Below are 19,533 nucleotides of genomic sequence, written 5' to 3'. Positions count from 1 at the left end.
GGTCCTATAGTTACCATCACACCCAGGTATGCGTGGCAGGTTTGAGTCCATCAGGCCGGCCTTTGTATGTACCTGTGGCAAAGACGCTGAGGAGATCCCAGCATGTGACAGGCTCAAAATCAGGGTTCTTACGTGGCGTAGAGGTGTGGGCATGTTGACCTCTGTGGGGTGTCAAAGGGGATGATCCTAAGAGACATGCTGGGCGCTTGTGGCCCTATGGGTGTCCCTATTGAACAGTCACCTGTGTCTACAGTTGCCTTAGCACATAGTCCACTTTAGCCCATAGTCACCCGAGGTCACTCAAGGTCACCTGTCACAGCCGGTGAGCAGATTCACACCCACCAGAAAGCGGCTGCTCATCACGGAGGCTTCCAATCGTCATTTTGCATTTGGCCATTAGTGAGCTAAAACCGCTTACTATGGGCATCCACTTAATAAGCTGACAGAGCTGAGACAGAGCCCTATCTCCAGGCTGGGGTCCGTCCCTGAAGCCAGTGACCCGGATAGTGGCGCACCCTTCTTTACACACTCCTCGGGAGCCCCAGGTCCGCTCTTCTAGTGGTCAGTAGTTCTGGCTTGGGAACACTTTGTTGAAAAACTGGAGGAAACAGCTGATCCAGTGCCTCAGGGAGCCACACTGACCCTGCCAAGAGGACTCCTGGGCTGCAGTGACCCGGAGAAAGCACATACTTCTTTCTAGGTGAAGACACAAGGAGGAGCCTCCTTCTTTTGCACAAGGCCAGGGCTCTTGCTGTGGGGATGATGGGAACTGGGCAATGCCTCAAGGAGCTGACAGTGCTAGGAAGAGTGGCAGGTACCGAGAGACACAGAGACTCACAGACAGGTCCACTTCACAAGGTGTAAGTGGGAGAAATAAAGCCAGGGAGTGGCGGGGAATATCTGCCTGGCAGCCCTCGGCAGAGTGGAGGAGTGGGCAGCCAATACGGGAACCAGAAAGTGTTCGCAGACAGCACGTAAAAGTTTGCCTCTGGGGGCTGACAAGATGGCTCGGGGTAAAAACACTTGTTGTGCAAGGCTGGTGATTTAAATTCAATCCCCAGAACCCACGTGGAAGAGTGAACCGACTCTAGGAAACTGTCCGTTAACCTCCGCACGTACACCGAGACATGTGTGAGCCTGCGCTACATACGCGCATCTTACACATATCACGGACACACAACAGCAATAACGGTAAAGCTCACCTCACCTCTGACTCCTCACAGTCAGCCTCTGAATGCCCGAGAGATGCTCATCACGGCGAGGACCAAACAGGGAACCAGCCTCAGTGTGACTACCATGGAGATATGTGGCTTAGAGGCAGCCGACACCTATGACACGTGTAGGGGCCGTACCTCGAAAGAGGCAGAGTGTGCTGGACCAGAGGACAAGAACTGTCCAGACGGGCCTGTTACTCACACTTAAGAGCCATTAGCAGTAGCCAAACCGCCCCAGTGCCCATCTCCCACAAATGCACACACAAGAGCTGTCATTGTGACGGCGGGGAACACGGCTTCCTCTTTAGGAGTTTCTGTTTCAGAACATCAAAGCGTTCGCTGCAGACGCTGGCATGCAGGCACTGGCGGGGCGGCCAGCAGAGCCTCTTCCTGTTCCTCACACTGGTGAGGGTCAGGCTTGCTGGCGGTGCTCTTCTCCACAGCTATGAGGGAGCCTGGGAGCCAGGAAGCGCAGAGGACACGCACCAGGTGCTGGAGGTGCCAGGCCAGCTGGCGGTCTTGATGGTGTCTGAAGAGACCAAGGCACTTCTCGCGCCTCTCAGCTGCCTGATGCAACCAGGACATGATGCTTGCATGGGGGAGAAGCTCAATGGGCAACATGCATACAGGATGGCCTGCCTTACTTCGCGCAAATAGCTGCAAGCTGGGTAGGCAGAAATGAGGATCCCAGGGAGCAGCTGTTTCAGGTGTCTCCTGTGAATGTGCTCACGCAAAGGGCTGACAGATGGCAAAGGAGTGCCGTACCAGGTCAGGAAAGCAAAGGAGGTGGCAGTGGAAAAAGCGGTTGCTGACGCTGAGACTTGTTTCTAGCGTGACACCAATCCCTGTGGATCACAAGGATCTCCAGGACATTGGGAAGGGTAGACCAATTAGTGGAACAGAATCTGGCAAAGACAGCGAACCTGCCCCATAGTCTCCAAACCCAAATGCCCAGATGTCGAAAATGCATCTACTCCAAGTGGTACCAGAGAGACTAAAGAGAAACCTCCACAGTGTGGAGGGAAAGAATGACAGATTGTGTAAAATGCTTTCTGTAAAATAAAAATATCAGGAGAGGTTAAGCTGTTGCATTGGAAAATTTAGAATAAGGTGGTGAGATAAGATCAGCGAATGAAAAACTAAACCACAAAAGAAGGGCCAACTGTCAACTCCAGGACAAACCAAAGGTGGACAGGCAAAAAGGTTATAGCTCATTATTTGGCACGACAGTCAATAATATTTGCATAGACACAGTAGTGCACAGACTGACAAATTGATAACTTTATCTGAATCACTTCTTGGTCTTTGGGCTAAAATTAAGTGTTAAAATTGTACCCGTGACATAGTTGTGCTAAGAAGTTGAAAACAGAATCAAGGGTATGTGAGGGATCCTTGTCAGTCACGGTAGACAGTACAGAAACAATGCCTAAAAGGGACGTACCAGCAATCCATGTACATACCTTGTTAGAAACATGGATTCGGGGACTGGCAAGATGGCTCAGTATTATAAAGGTGTTTGATGTGCAAGACTAGTGGCCTGAATTTGATCCCCAGCACACACACATAATGGATGGTTTTAAACATTAACTTGCCACAGCCTCGAATTACCTGAGGAAAGAGCCTCAACTGAGGCATTGCCTAAGTCAAATCAGCCTGTGGGAATATCTGTGGGGATTGTTTTGATGGTTGATTGAGGTAGGAAGAAACAGTCCATTGTTGGTGGCTCCATTCCCTAGTCAGGGGCCCTGAACTTTCTCCACCAAGAGGGAAGGAACAAGTAAGTCTAACTTCTGGGGGTGGGGCAGTAAAAGTTAGATGAAAGCCATAGATGCATGGATGCATTTATTTGCTCTCTGTCCTTGATAGTGGATATGAGCCTGAGCTCCTGCCTTGACTTCCCTGAAATGACAGATCATGACTTGAAGTTGTAAGCTGAAGAAACCACTTCCTCCACTGTGTTGCTTTGGTCAGGATAGCTTATCACAGAAACAGAAATGAAACCAAGACACCATATAAAGGTAGAAAGAAAGAAGTGAGTCACAAAGTTGTCTTCTGACCTCTACATGTGTGGTGTAGTACATGTGTACTCACACACATACACATCACACACACATCACACACACACATACAAATAATAATTTTTTTAAATGAGAAATGTGGATGTAAATACCAGCTCTGTGCTATCGGAGATAAGGGGATTTCCTGGAGAGCAGGATCTGGGATGAGTGGAGGTAAAACAAAGCACCCAAGTTTTGTTTAGAATAAGCCACACGATCCATGCACATGCCTAACTTTTCTCTTTTAACAAGTGAAAGAATAATTTTTAGGTCATGGTCTAGCTAGAGTATAAAGAATCCAGAAGCCAATAAGCGAAAGATAATTTATAACTCCCTACACACGTAGCATTGTTTCCCGTCTCTTTAGATGGCACCTGTCCAAAGCGGCATCAGCGCTGAAGGTTACAGAAGCACAATGGCTGTCATCTGGGTGGAACAGGGACACAGCTAGGGGGCAGTGGTCATCTGTGTGTGTGCTGCTACCATCAGAGGAGAGGAGACAGGAAGAGAATAGATTTAGCTGTCAGCTCAAGACACGGGAGAACAAGCCCTTTCCCTCCAGGAGAAGGAGGCAACCTACAGAAAAGAAAGAAATCTGATGAGCTAGAATGCATTGTTGGACACCTATCAGGGCTAGAGAGGGGCTTAGGGTGTAACGCTTGTGTGGTGTTGCACGAATCCCTCAGGCTCCCAGCATTGTAAAACAAATTTTTATTTTACCTCTTAAAACATTTGATAAACAAAATCAGTACTTTCGAGACGTCTCTGACTGCTCTGCCCATGGGGAGCAAAGAGAAACAAGCAAAGATGAGTATTATGCTGGATTGTGAAATGGACAGTGGTATGCCAGAGAGCGAGACGGATAGATAGCTTAGCTTCAGAGGGAACAGACCTGAAATCAGACAGACCCTTGTTGTAGGAGACTTAGACTAAGTCCACTGGGCTCAGCTGTTCTTGAGAGTGACGGGATGGAGACAACTTTCTACCCTATGGGATCGTCAGGACCAGACAGATACCCCATTTCCAAACAACCAGGCAGAAATAAAACTAAGAGGCAAGCCAGAAGAATTCCAGATTAAAACCCAACCAGTAGCCTCAGGACTTAAGAGAAACAGCTTTTTTTCAATGTCTCAGGACCCTGTTCATTGAAGGGAACCGTGTTTTGGAAGGGGAAGCCAGGCAAGACCCACAGCCAGCAACAAGAAAATAAAGAAAACAGTAGCCCATGCTGGCCTCAAAATGACCTTGAACTTGCCCCCACTCCCAGGGGGGGGGGGGGATGACTACAGGCATGCCTCAAACCCAGGCCTTCCAGATGCTGGGCAATTAGAGACAGGGTCTCACTCTGCAACTCAGGCTGGCCCCAAACTTTAACAGCATCCCTCGTGCCTCAGTCTCCCAGACTGCTACGATTAAAGGCATGAGCCACCATACATGGGAACGCTTTCTTTTAGATTCCATTGGTGATTTTCACTAGATTTAAATCAGAGGAGGGGGTACAGTAATGGGGAGGGGAGAGAGGGAGGGAAGGGAGAGGTACACAGAGAGGAGAGAAGAGATGAAAATATGATCTCACGTCCCCATTTGGGTAAACACTGACCATAGGCCACCACAGAATGGCTGCCCGAGATAGTCTAAGGCCAACATGCCCAAAAGTGGCCCTCACATGGTGGAGCCAGGCTTTGGGGGTAAAGGATGTGCCTGGACATGGTACTGGGACAGAGGACCTGCTCTCGTTCCGGAAATGAGCTCTGTGGGGCTATTCCTCCCCTAGTGACACACCAAGAGGTTAAGTCAACAGAGAAAGGCCCCAGGAAGGAGACACAGGGTTGACTAGCTGATGGCAGCTCATGAGTGTAGCCTGGCCTGGCCGTGCAGGCTGCCTCTGACTGTGAGGATAATTTAATTAAGGAAACTGCTTTCTTGAGCGGTGGGGCTTTGGGGGGGGGATGAGGGACTATAAACTGCAGCAGAGGGTAGGCAGGCTGAGGCAGTGTCAGCCACAGGTCTGGAAACAGTTTCATGGAAGCTGCTGGGCTGGGCTGCTGTGTTAATGACTTCCTGCAGGCAGGCAGCCTCTGCTCCCTCACTAATGGGTCTGAATAAAAACTTCCAATTGGGCCAGTAAACCCCTCATTAAGCTGTTTTTAAAGCATGAATTTAAGAGCGGCAAGGGTGAAGGGTCACATGGAGCATTTAATTCACAACGGCTGGCAGGAGGTGCTGCCATGAAGGGAAACTCGAGTGTCCCAGCCATATAAACATCCCATGTGGCCCAGGGCCTGCCAGGGACGGTCTGACAGGAGAGGGAACTCTCCGCTTGGCAAGAACTAAGCTCCCCAGATCATTAAGGGCTGCACCCACTTGCAAAAAAACTACAGATATGGTGCAAAGGACAGAACTCACAAGATAATCTATGGATATCATTCTTGCTACACAGCTTACAGTGCGGCCTGGGCCCTCCTGCGCTGCCTCCTGCGAGCCATGGTTGTTGATATTCCAGTCAGCTTCCTGCAGACCCCTGGCCTCTCTCCCCTGTGGCTTACCCACTGGTTTGTAGCTTCCTTGGGTTACATGCTTTAAAGCTGCCCCCACGCTCCTGTTGTGTTCACAGCTAATGGGTTGGGCGTGATCCAAGGCAGATGCCCAAATGCCTCTGTGGGTCCCTGTGCCCGGACACTGTGCCCGGGCAGCTGACACAGCAGAACTTCTGTCCTTGTCCTCATCAGCTAAGGAAAAAACTAATCACTTATCAGCGCGGCTTCTTACCGAAATGGAGGAACTTGGGCTCATTCGAATGCTAAAGTGTCCAATTCTTATCCTGCCAGCGTCACACTGAAACACGAAAGGCACAGGGTCTTCTGGAGTCCTTTTCTGAGTCCCAGGGGCCTTCACACCTGGGACATCCTTAGATTACTGAATGTGTGCTGCCCTGAGTGGTGGTGGGGGACCCAGGGGCGCCAAAGGCTTCTAGTTCCCCCCAAACCTGGTGGGATCCCCGAGGCATGGGCTTCTCACAGTGCTACACCCGCACAGCAGCCTGACCTCCCTTCCCCATAGTCACCAGTGTGACAGTGTGGCCTCTGCAGACCAAACCCAGCATCCCACGGGGGCCAGACAGAGAAAATGGAAAGTGAGGCCCTACACTGTCTGGACATCACTTGGAAGTCATGGCTTACACCCCATTTGCCACTACAGAAAACACAATCAAATATTTTTGTGCTCTAAAATACTCCAGAGGCTTCCGGAATGCGCTAGATTTCCTGACTGCCTATCTGGGCCTGAAGGACCTTGCAATACTGCCCAAGAGCCAAGCCGGAGGAGGATGTGCTACTTGGGTGGAGTCTATCGTGCTGCTTTCTCATGGCTCTCCCCAGTCCTGTCAGCAGGCTGCTCCTATAGCAGGACACGCACAAGCCCCGTTTCCCCCCCATCACGGCCCTTGGAGCCAGAACAGTCATCCTGTTGCTCTCTGTCCTCCTAGGCCATGGCTGGGGAACGAGTCTGGGAACAAGACTGAGGAAACCCTGAGGACAGGACATGGGACTCAAGCCCCGGAGGGAAGGCTGCAATCCTCTCTGTATAAACCCTTTCACCCTGCACACAGAGCTTGGCATGGCCTGGAGCCCAGGGAGGACAGCGGCCATGCCAAACATAGTGGCTATGCTAGGACAGTAGCCTTGCAGGGGACAGTGGCTGAGCTGGGGGTAGCAGTCATGCTGAGAGACAGCCATCAGGCTGGGGACAGCAGTTACACTGAGTACTGCGTGTGCTAGGATGGCGCCTGCCAAGAGCAGCCCTGTCCATCAGGAGACCCGAAGCCCTGCTGCTTAGCCTGCAACTTCCAAAGCACAGGACAGCAGGAGTTCCCTGGCCAGGTGAAGGAGTCCCTCTGGACAGACGTGTCCTACATCCGCAGGGCACGCGGGATGAATTCTTTGCCAACCCAGACTTTGATCTGCATGTTGCCAAGGCGAGCCAAATGCAGCAAAGAAGACAGAGCAGATGACCAACGGCATGGGCTCCCTGTGACCCAAGGAATGGTGCCAACATACACCTCCGGCTCGCTCAGCAACAGCATCTGTCTAGAATTGGGAGCACAGTACTGGGATAGTGGCAGGTGATAGAGAGGAACCCAAAGCTGCCACAGTGAAAGGGGGCCTCTTAAAGAGACAGTCAAAAAAAACCAGTAATACAAAGCTTATGTATTTGGAGGGAACTGTGATTGTCTGAGATGAAGGGAGGCACTAGAAAAGGGACCTCACTGTCTGGGCTCCAAAGCCAGAATCCTCCATGGACAGTGGCAATGTATACAGAAGAGACTAGTCCCCACATCTAGTCCCCACATCACTGACCAAGGGGGCACTACTCACCCTTGCCCAAGGATAGGAGCGTCTGAAACCCCTTTGCTAGTTGAATGGGGGGTGTCCTCCAGGAAGCCCTGTCTAAAGATCCTTCTAGAGCTCCCATCTTTCAGCATCGCAGAGCTTCCAAACACTCCAAGGATGGTTGGCGGGAATAAGGGTTGGCCATTTGTATCGATCCAATTTTAACTAATATTAATAAATTCAGATTAAGCCAGGCATGGTGTTGCATGCCTGTCATTGGCATTCGGGAGGCCGAAAGGGGAGGATAAAGAGTTTGAAAACAGTATGGGGTGCGTAGGAAGGCCCCTGTCTCAAACATGCTGCACCTGACAAGTGGCTCTGGAAGCTCAGTGCATTTCAGTCACCGTTCAGGGGAGAGCGCCCTGCAGAGAACTACTAGAAGCTCCACATTGCGGCTCTTGGTTCACGAAAGGCTCCTTGGGAAACAGAGATGACTGATACAATTTACAACATATAGCCGGGATGACAGGTGGTGCTCACTGTGAGATCTCCAGCCCCTGGCGGAAGCAACACAGGGCTGGAGAAGAGAGGCCTCCAGAGGAGTTTTTTATAATTTTATGCGTATGGGCATTTTGCCTGGAATCTGTGTACCATATGTGTGCAGTGCCCAGAGGGGCCAGAAGAGGGCACTGGATCCTCTGGAACTGGAGTTACTAACGGTTGTGAGCCCCCAAGTGAGTGCCGGGAATTGAACCCAGGTATTCTAGAAGAGTAGCCAGTGCTCTTAACCACTGAGCACTCACTCCAGCCCTTCCAGAAAAGTCTTCACCCAGTGAATCTGACGCCTGCTCTGTGCTACCTCCCCAAATGAGCCTTCATTCTTTGCAATAGCAAAAGAGAAGACGGAAGGCAGGGCCGCAGTGACACCACAGGCTCCCGGGTCCCTGCACCGCCAGGTAAGCCGGAGTCTGCCAAGTGCAAAGAACACAAACAAATGATGACTGGGCAATGGTTTTCTTCTAAGTTCTGGAAGCTCCTGCCTAGAGGTTTTCCACTGCTCTGGTTCCGTAGCTCAGCATTCAGAAATCCAAGTCCCTCTGTATCTCACCTCCTCCTCCACATGCCTAGAACCCTGGGGATACCCCACTACCCAGATTCCAAGATGGGGCAGCCACTGCCAGGCACAGGCCTGAAGATGTGGAGTACCTGCTAGTGCTCATCATGTCTGCCCATGACATAGTCACAGCTCTGGGGAGTGCCGGCAGGGAGTACCCAGAGTGCCTCGGACTTGATTTTACCAGTAACTGCCAGAATCCTCTGCACCAAGGAGCAGGGATCCCATCCAGATACAGGAGTCAGGACCTCAAGGTTTCAATATTCATAACCAGAGAAAATAATCTTGTTGCAATTTCAGATAAGCAAGGTTTACTAAGAAAAGAGGGTTTGTTCCCTGAAGTGCTGGGGAACACGGGATTCTCCCGGGGACTTGGATACAAGAAACAAGAAGCAGATACGAATGTCCTGGATCATTGTGTCCTGCGCGGCGGTGCTGGCCCTGCCCTCAGCTATGTGGGAAAGGCTCCGTCAGCACAGTTGGAGTCACTTTGCTTTACACAGGTATCTGCCTACTCAGAGAACTAACAATGATGGGAACCGCTTACGGTGGCAGCAGATTGATGGCCTTGAGCTTGCCAATGGATCTCCATTTCCAGCACTGCAGGGCACTCTCAGTATGGGAGGCTAAGAACACGGGTCAGACAATGACTTGGGACTCAGACCTCACGGCTGAAGCCACATAGGGTAGGCAGGGTATGGCCCAGATACGTACATAGCATTCGGGGAATGAAGTGGGGTCAAGGTACTTCCTATGGGGTCCTTGGACCACAGAATTGCGAGGCAGTAAAGACATCCTCCTTCATCACCTCACTCTCCTGACAAAGCAGCCTTGTCTTCTGTTGCAGGACTCCGGAGGTGGGTCAACTTACAGACATGCAAGTGCCCAGATTCTCAGCTTCCCAGACACTTGGGGGCCGGCCTCAGCCACACTCCAGTGATCGTCACCTGGCGCGGGCTGGGAGGATCCAAAATGCTTCCCTAAGCAGCACTGATGCCCTGAACAATGCCCTCTACCTAGACCCTTTCCTATGAACACACCTGTGAGTGGCTCAGTGAGCCACAGGACACTCACAAGACACCCGTGGGGGAGGGACCTCCTATACTTTTCCCAAGTGCCTACACTGGCCATCACCCTCAGTAACTCCATTATTTTATCTTATTTCTTGGGACAGGGTCTCACTGTGTAGCCTTGGCTACCCTGGAATTCACTATGGAGACCAGGCTGGCCTCGAACTCACAGAGCTCTGCCTGCCCCTGACTCCCAAGTGCTGGGATTATAGGTGTGCACTACCGCAACAACCATCTTCTTTTCAAGATTTTCTTATTTTTATTGGATGTGTATGAGTGCTTTGCTTGTATGCTTGTCTTTGCACCACACAGAGGCAGGAGACACTGGATCCCCTGGAACTGGAGGTACAGGCGGTAATTAGCCTCCAAGTGGGGGCTGGGAACCAAGCCTGGCTCCTCTACAAAAGCAGCACTTAACCTCTGGGCCACCTCTCCAGCCAGCATCTCCACTGTTGTGCAGGGCAGTTGCTGGAGGCACCCCAGTCCCTCACCTGGGAGCCCCCAGTCACAACCCACCCCGGCTGTTCATGCCTAACAGGGCCAACCTGTCAGGACTCACCAGCCTGCTAACAAACTGTAGAACCACCCACATACCCTGAGAGCCAGCAGCAAGTATTTAAACATGAGATAAACTCCCCTCCCCCAAAACGCACAGAAATACATACCCCAACACACAAGGCAAGCCCTCGCAGAGTTTTTTCTGCATGATTGTCACTTACCAAAAGAATACCTGAAACACACACAAAAAAAGAAAGAACATTAAAATGTTGGGTTGGCTTTAAATGTTAAACCGTTATGTTTACCCACTGAGAAAAACCCAGACACGTGAACTCAGGCCAGTGTGGGGCAAGGGCGGACCAGCCACCAGGCACTGAGTAGACTACGCTGAGTGAGACAAGGCCAGCAAAAGATAGCGTAGAGTGAACAGACACAAGGTTCGTTTTTCCTGAAGGAAAACGGATTCTAACTGACTGCCACTGCAAATGTTGTATCCTAGGACCTGAAGCTCAGGGGTTCCTGGTGACGTAGATCACTGTAAGGGGGGGCTCCGTCAAAGGAATGTGGTAGGCTCTGCTGCCACTGTGTAACTTTACTTGGAAGTCACGTTGGGAAGATGCCTGGTGCTGGCATGCTGGGACACAGAGCATCACACGTGCTGGGTGTGCTGGTTTGAGTGAGTCTCATAGATCTGAACGCTTAGTCATCACGGAGTGATGATATTAGAAAGGATTCTGAATTAGGAGGTGTTAAGGTGGGTATGGTGGTGTATTACTTCATCCTAGCACTTGGGAGGCAGAGGCAGGTGAATCTCTGAATTAGAGGCCATGATTTCCAGGACAGCCAGGACTATCCAGGAAAATCCTATCTTGAATAACAAAAAACAAACAAACAAAACAACCAAAAAAAAAACCAAACAAACAAACAACACAAAAGGAGGTTTGCACTTGTTGGAGGAAGTGGGTGAGCTTTGAGGTTTCAAAAATCCATGCCAGGTTAGGCTCTCTCTCTCTCTGCTCACAAATCAGGATGTAGCTCTCAGCTCCTGCCCTAGTGCTAGCCTGCATGCATGATGATGACAGGCTTCACCTTCAGAAGCGAGGCCCCAGTGAAATGTTTTCTTTTATGAGAGTTGCCTTGGTCATGGGGTCTCTTCACAGTAATAGAACAGTCAGTAACACTGAGCTGTACCCCCAGGGCCCTGCCCCTGATGCCATCTGTGTCAAACATGGACATCTATGATATTTTGAAAGAAAGACACACTGATACATGCTACACAGGGTGAGCCTTAAAACACCATGCTGAGGGCGAAGCCAGACTTCTGTCCACAGGAAATACCTGGGGCAGTTAAGCACCGTGAACATAAATGGAAGCCACAGGCAGAAAGCAGCTACCAGGGGCTTTTGGAGGAGTGAGTTGATGGACTAAGATACAGGGTTCTTAAACAGAATGGTTTAAACTTTACGGCAAAGTTTTAGCACCCTGAATACATAAAAACCACTTACTTGCAAAGTGTAATTTTGGTTTGTTTTATTTCATTTTGAGACAGAGTCTTGCTTTGTGGCCAAGGCTGTCCTGCAACTCACTGTGTAGCCCGGGTTTGTTTTGAACTTGCAGTTTTCCTGCCTGACCGGAGCCTGAAGCAGTGACCAGATCCCTTGAGCATGCTACTACATGTCCATAGAGGAGATATTTAAGTGGACAGCATGCTTGCTAGCTCATACAGCTAACCCCAGAAATACCCTATGTGAGAAGTTCCCTAAAGAGTAACTTCTCAGAACATGGGCGGGGCTGGAGAGATGGCTCAGGGAATAAGAACACTTGCTCTGTAAGCATGAGGACCCAAGTTTGAATCCCAAGAACCTGAGTAAAAACTGGGTATATGAATGTATGTGTTTGCAACTCCAGCACTCGCCCACTCACACACACACACACTCACACTCACACACACACACACACACACACACACACACTCACATGCATACATACATGCACTCACTCTCACTCGAGCATGCTCACATACTTTCTTAAGTTGTTTTTGTGAGGAACTTTATCATAACAAGGAGAAAAATAATTAACACAGGTACCAATCCCCTCATCCACTTCCCATGTTTCAAGGTCAAGTCCCTCCGACCTCAGTGTTCCCATTAGCTACTCCATGAATTCTGTCTCCATTGCCTCAAAACTAACAGCTCAGGCAGGCTGGCAGCCTGATATATGTTAGGCAACATAGATCTCCAAGCACAACTGCACATTTTATCCCCAAAGGGAGTAGCCAGCGTTGGGCTGAAAGGTAACAGCAGCCTCTACCCAGGCTTAATAATGACCCCTGAACACGCTCCTGCTGGCACGTCAGTGGCCAGAAGGTAGTTATATGTCTGAAGGGCTAGGTGACAGGCTCTACTTACCAGATCTGCCCTACGTTGACCAGGGACATGTAGAGGACCCAGAGGGCAGCCATGAGTATCATGTTGGCACAGCCGGTCACCAGGACAAAGGATGAGAGGCCCAGCCCGAGGACAGCAAGGAGGTCCAGGTTGAAGTTCATGTTTGACCAGTCCAACAGCCACATAATAGTTGGAGTATAGCTCCAAGCAGCCCAGCCGGTCTTGCCCTGGAAGTACTGCTGGACATTCTTCAGGTACAATCTGCAGGGCAGCAGGCCCTGGTCACCAATGAGGGCCTTGTTCTGATTGAATGCCACCAAGAAGGCCACAACTGGAAGACATACAAATGCAGGAGCTGTGAGTAGGAACAGACCACCCCTTCGTGGGCGCAGGGGTCCCTCTGGGAAAAGGAGGTATTAGTAGCTAGGTGACATGAGGACAGGTGACACAAGCAGGAATGGATTCCTAGGGACACAAGTGGACATGGGTAAGATCATCTTCCATGGACACAAGGGGACGCAGGCAAGAACAGGAGAAAAGGCCCTCTTGGGTTAACAGGATATGACAAGGTAACGGTAAGGTCACATGTACCGGTTTTCCTTCTGTTGCTGTGATAAGCACCATGATCAGAAGCAAGTTAAGAGAGGGAATGGTTTGTTTCAGCTTACACTTCCAGGTCACAGTCTATCATTGAGAGAAGTCAGAACAGGAGCTCAAGCAGAAACAATGAAGGAACATTGCTTACTGCCTTGCTCTATGGATTACACTCAGCTAGCTTTCTTTTACAACCCCGGACCATTTGCTTTGGGATGGTACCAACCACAGCGGGCTGGGCACTCCTATATCAACTAGCAGTCATTGTCATTAGTGCCCTCCAATGTGCCCACAGGTCAGTCTGAAGGGGCAGCAGTTCTTCACCCAAGATTCCTGCTTTCCAGGTGACTCTACATTAAGTCAAGTTGACAGTAAAAGCAATCTGCCACAAACAGCAAATGGTCCTGTGAACATAAGAGGATACAAGCAGAAAAAGGCTCTCATGGGCCACATATTTTTCACTGGAGGCAGCACACGTGATTTGGTGCCTGCGAGTTTAAATGAGAAATGTCCTCCATAGTCTCAGGTATTCGAACCCTTGGTCCCCAGTTGTTGGCGCTATTTAGGGAGGTTTAGGTGGTACAGCCTTGTTGGGGAAAGGACGTCGCTGGGGAAGGCTCTGAGATGAAATGCCTCATGCCATATCCTATTCACTCTCTCTGCTTTCTGCTTGCCACTGAATATGTGAGCTCTCCATCCACGGGACAGACCTGGCCACTCCCCGCCATACATGTAACAGGTTTACAGCTTCGTCCTCATGTGGAACCTCTAACAGCAGAAGAAGCGACTGTCTCTGACTCTGCTGCCTGCCTTTGGATCCCTTTCCCCTAACTGGACAGCCTTGTCTGGTCTCAATAGAAGAAGATGCGCCCAGTCCTACTTGACACGCCAAGGCAGGCTGATACCTACGGGAGGCCTCCCCTTCCCTGAGAAGAAAGGGAAGGGCCTAGGAGGAGAGAAGAGGGGAGGGACATGGAGGGAAGAGGAGGGGAAGGGACTGGAAGGAGAGGAGGAGGGGAACTTCCAATCAGGATGTAAATTAATTAATTGATTAAGGGGGGAAAAAAGAAAAAAGAAAATGTGAGCTCTCAGCTTCTTGTCCCTGCTGCCATGCTTATCCTGTGCTGTCACGCTTATCCTGTGCTGTCACCTCCCACAACCACAGTGGAGTCTTATCCCTCTGTAACTATAACCCAAACAAACTCTTCCTTCTGTAAGTTGCCTTGGTCACAGTGTTTCATCACAACGGAAAAGTAACTAACCAAGTACCTAAGCTACACACACACACACACACACGCACACGCACACGCACACGCAGGATCCTGGGGACTTCTGGAACACAGCCTGGAAAAGGCAAGCTGTATGTACATAAGTATACTATGTCTGCTCTCACGGGATGTGCAAGCAAGCAAACTGACCTTGCTTATTTAAGCCCGTGCTGGGTTATGTGAGCACTTGGCATTAGCCATCATGGAATGTTCTAGTCACTTGGTGCCATCAATAGCCCTGCTCCCTAGGGCCAGCTGCCTCTGCTACTTACAAAATTGTAACAGACCAACTCAAGCTCTGAGTCCATTTCTAGGCTGTTCCCCCTCTACAGGGCACTTTTACTTCCATGCTACATGTGCCTAGTGTGTGTGTGGGGGAGATAGAACCAAGAGAGAGAAAAGGAACAAGGAGAGAAATAAAAGTCATGTAGACAGGAAAAAAAGAAATGTTTTTATTAGCAAAAGATGGTCTATGCAGAAAATTCCAAAGAACCTACAAAGACAAAAGTGGTAACTTTTAGAACTAATAATTGAGTTTATCAAGATTGTGGGATGGGATACAAGGTCAGAACAGAAAAGCCAAACAATCAATGAGCAATGTCATCAAGTTTAAAAAAAAAAAAAAAAAGCCAGCCTGTGGTGGTGCATACCTTTAAACCCAGCACTCGAGAGGCAGAGGCTGACAGATCTCTGTGAGTTCCAGGGCAGCCAAGGCTACACAGAGAAACTCTGTCTTGATAAAAACAAAAACAATCCCTTCAAAAGTATAAAAACAAGTGGAAATAGTACAAATACAAATCTAACAAAATAAAATAGAAGATAGTTCCATTTGTGGAAAACTATAAGACAGAGAAAGAAAGAGAGAGAGAAAGAAAGGAAAGAAAGAAAGAAGAAAGTGAGTTTTTCTATAGATTTTGACAAGCTGAGTCTAATAGCATATATAAAAAGGAAAGGAAACAGAAGAGCTAATGTAATTAGAAAAGAAATAGAGTTGTGGCAACCAACATAATCAACTCCAGGACTCAGTATTCAAATCTACACTAATCAAGATAAGGAAAATTGGAGGGAGGAGGAGGAAGAAGGAAGGAGTGAGGAGGAGGAGGAGGAGGAAGACAATGATGATGATGATGATGACAATAAAGGAGAAGGAGGAAGAGGAGAAGGGGAAAAAAAGGATAAGGAGAGGAAGGAGAAGGAGAAAAAGGAGGAGAGGGAGGAGGAGGAGGAGAGGGAGAGGACCCAGCAGTAGATGCATACAGAGTCACAAAGTTGCAAAGACACTATGTTGAGGAAATCTGATCAATGGCTGCAGGCAGACCAACTACAGTTTGGATGTGGCTTGCTCCCAAGATTCCTTGGATGCAGCTTATTCTTCACGTGGCAGTGTTGGAAGACCGTTAACATATGGAACCTAGTGGAAAGTCTGGATTAGCCCCACTCCACCGCTCTAGCTTCTTACCCACACAGTCAGCTCACTGATGCTATCACGGTGCCATTCATTAAAAGACAACTTAGCAGAGGGCACTCACCAGAGCCACCACCATGGGGTATACACTTTCAAACCCCCGAGACTGATCAAAACGTACCTTCATCTGTACCCAGGACCATCTTTAAATTTGCAAATGAAAATGAAAAGATAGGCACCAGCTGGAGGGAAGTGTCGCAAACCACGTGTCTGATAAAGGATTTGCATCAAAGAACTCCTAAAATACAGCAGTAAGAAATCCCAAGAGGGGGTAAAAGACGTGAAGAGGTACTATATATATATATAGAGAGAGAGAGAGAGAGAGAGAGAGAGTCCCTACCCTGACTGCAGATGTAAGGATCTGCTTACCAAGGCATCTTGGGAAAAGCAGAGCCACTGACAGAGGCAGAAATAGGCTTGGGGGTGGGGATGGAGCGGTACCCATCTCCCCTGGGGGAGTTTCCCTGTACAGTGCTGGAGTGACAGCACCCACAAGACGAACCCACAAATGCCAAAACAACAAAAACAAGAACAAACCCAACCAGGATGTTGGGGCAAGCCAGTAGGGGTGCAGACTGTGGCTAGTACGGCTGACTCCCTAACACATGTGTGACACGACCTTCCTGACAGAGAAGCGGTTAGATGTCTTCGGGAACAAGGGCAAGGGAACGATGCCAGGGTGACGCTCTGGCTGGCTCCATCCCCAGGTGGCTAAGTGAGCACACGCAGTGAGCAGAGTCAACAAGGAGGGCACGCAGCCTCCGGTGCTAGAGCCGAGGCTAAGCATGGCCTCTGTGCCGAACAGAGTCTAGCACTCCGCTTAGTGCACTTGCGTCGAGACACAGGCGAGCCCTGTGCACACAGGGACCTGGTGACATCGAAACCAGCTCTGCCCACCATGAAGGCTGCCACAGGGATGAAACAGCCAGCCTGGGCTTTCTTCTGTGGGGCATCTTGGAGAGGTGACTGACCCCAGAGCTCGGCAGGACACCAGGGAGCCCCAGACCTGTAAGCTAGAAAATGAGGAGACGCTCTGGCAATGGACAGGCCCAAGAGAGGGATGTAGCACGTGCAAGGGAACAATCGCCAGTGACTACAGCTGAGATCGTCAAAGGGCACCAATTGTTCAGGAGCACAGACAGCCATAAAGCAGACGGGAGTGCTCACCAACGCACTCATTCAGTGAAGACTCTAAAGACACACATCTTCCTCCAGAGGGACTCCCACGTAGTCACCGCAGAAAGCTCGCTGCGTAACCTGGGATGGGGTCCCTCTTCCCCTCGGGTGAAAACCAGCAGGCCTACACGCCTGGCAGATAACACTTTAACCAGATGACACAGGACAGTGTGGGTGCCAGGTGAGTGTGACAGGAAAACTCCTGAGGGGGAGAGGAATCTTTCCCAAACCTGTCATCTGGAGTATAACCAGCAGCAGGCATGGACAGACCCAATTTGAGGCATGTCCTACAGAACACGTGGCTGCAACTGTTCCACGTGGTCACAACCAAGGGAAAAGTCTGGAAGGCACCAACTAGGCCACCAAAAGAGGCAAAAGACCTGATGCTATAGGCTCCCTGGGTGGGGACTGGGCTTTGGTGACTCCAGTGTGTGCTGACTGGTTGAGTCAATGGTCTTCCAAGACAGCCACCAGTTAGTTGCGAGTTGGGCCCCGGATCCTCTATCCCAGGTGGCTACAGGAGCTACTAGAGCCCCAGCACAAGGCTTCCCATGTCTCTGCCTTCACCACCGAGCAGATGGGCCCATGTCCACCTGCCACTGCCTCTCAGAAGATGCCCACAGTCCATAGCCACATAGGCTGGGAGAGCAGGAAAGCTTGTGCATGGGTGCACATGTAAGTACGAGACCCATATCACCACACAGGCTCCTCTGCAGGCAGAGGGATGGGAAGGGTACCTCTCAACCAGCTCACCCATCCTCACCCCGCTATGCACACGGCTTTCCATGCAAAGCCCTCAGCTGTGAGGCTACAGCACTGGATGCCCTTTCCTGAGAACTGACATTCAAAGTGCGGTGCATAGGAAAGAAAAGAGACTGGTCACCCGGTTCACCTCGGTCAGAACACGGCCCTAGGGCAAGCAACACAGGAAATCAACTTACTTACCAGGAAACGGTGGCAATAAGTAGGCTTGCAAAAAGAGGAAAGGCCGTGTCATTGTCAACTCATTGACTGGCTGAGAGGGAAGAGAAAGAACACTTCAAGTGTCCCAGGCCTCGGGGCAGAACCAATCACCTCAGACATGCCCAGCTCCCAAAGAAGAAAACCCAGATCCCTTAGGGAGGGCCTGCAAAGACCTCCCAGGGGAAACAGCCTTTGTGAGACCCTGGGTTCAATTTGCAGCATGTACACATATATTTCACGCGTGCGCGCATGCGCCTACACACACACACACACACACACACACACACACACACACACACAGAAAGAGAGAGTTAAAAATGAGCTATCTCTTTTCTCTCCCTTTCAGACATCATGCTATAATGCAGAACCACCCCCAAAAGGTGCCATCTCATGCTGCCCTTGCTGACTGTGGCCCTACAGGCCCAAGCACCTTCCCCTCAGTATCAGGTACAGAGGGTAGTGTCTACCTTCTAAGCACAAAGTAGGGCAAGAGGAGCCTGACTTGGGGCCTGTGCTGCCCAGAAGTGGAAAGATGCTCAGCCCATGGATGCTCAGAACCAAGAGGACACGCTATCAAGGGCGCTTTCCGTTTTCTCTCCTCAGCCAAGAGTTCAACTGGATCATATGAAAATGAGGAAAGTCTACCAAGCTACTACAAGGAACACATATGACCAATTCTTGGGGCCTAAACCAGGGTCAGGGTTTCGAGTATGGTATCTGCTGTCAGTTTCCTCAACATACTTGGGGTGTCAACAGGCTGACAAGAACAAGCACGGCCCCACGCCCCAGACACTACGGTCTCACAGTTGAGGCTGGGAAGTCCTGTCCATGAATACTCAAGTTCAGAACCCAGTGCTTTGGGACAGCGGCAACAGATGATCTCGTTAGTTGCCCAGTGTCCCCTCTCCAGTCTCAACCTCCTGGGTGTTCCTTGCGGTTCAAGAAAGACACTGTCCAGGAGCAAGCCTGGTGTACAAAATACCTAGGCCCTGGGAGTAGTAAATAGAAGACAGAGCTGAAGCCAAGGGCCTGTCACTCACAGCTGCTCACTAAACCAAACACTGAATGCATTCTCTCCCATGTGGGTGACGATGACATCACCGGGCACATGTACACTGTGATGCATGAACGAGGCGCATGGCGGTTGACACATTAGTGGCCTGTTCAACAGGGTGAGTATCCCCAGGGACTGGAGACTGGAGGCCACATATCAGGATGACAAGCGAATCTTTACTGCTCTCAAGTACTGGCATGCCTCAGCTTCCATGGTTTCCTTGTTGCAGCCACACTGGGAGACGGAGTTAGGCACACCTGCCCTGCGTGGGGCTTACCCTTGTCATCTGCACGGGCGCCACACACACACACACACACACACACACACACACACACACACACACAC

General features: G+C 50.2%; 2 protein-coding genes across 2 annotated transcripts in view; both read right to left on the bottom strand.

Moving 5' to 3' along the window:
• The window catches only part of LOC129674438 (lipase maturation factor 1), a gene marked incomplete at its 5' end in the record, with an annotated part of 67,732 nt that extends 57,247 nt beyond the window's left edge, over positions 1-10,485 (bottom strand). The window contains one exon of the mRNA XM_055604395.1: positions 10,449-10,485. Coding sequence (XP_055460370.1) covers positions 10,449-10,485 — 37 coding nt within the window. The remainder of the gene's footprint in view (positions 1-10,448) is intronic.
• Positions 10,450-19,533, bottom strand: part of LOC129674635 (lipase maturation factor 1-like) — an 11,744-nt gene continuing 2,660 nt past the window's right edge. Inside the window, exons 2-3 of the mRNA XM_055604740.1 lie at positions 12,690-12,999; positions 10,450-10,513 (exon numbers count right to left, since the gene is read on the bottom strand). Coding sequence (XP_055460715.1) covers positions 10,495-10,513; positions 12,690-12,999 — 329 coding nt within the window. The 3' untranslated portion in view covers positions 10,450-10,494. The remainder of the gene's footprint in view (positions 10,514-12,689; positions 13,000-19,533) is intronic.

Source organism: Psammomys obesus, unplaced genomic scaffold (assembly GCF_907164565.1).
Source record: "Psammomys obesus unplaced genomic scaffold, mPsaObe1.curated_primary_1811, whole genome shotgun sequence".
NCBI lineage: Eukaryota > Metazoa > Chordata > Mammalia > Rodentia > Muridae > Psammomys > Psammomys obesus.
Note: the sequence above shows the minus strand (reverse complement) of the source record. Positions and strands in the feature narration are given on the sequence as shown.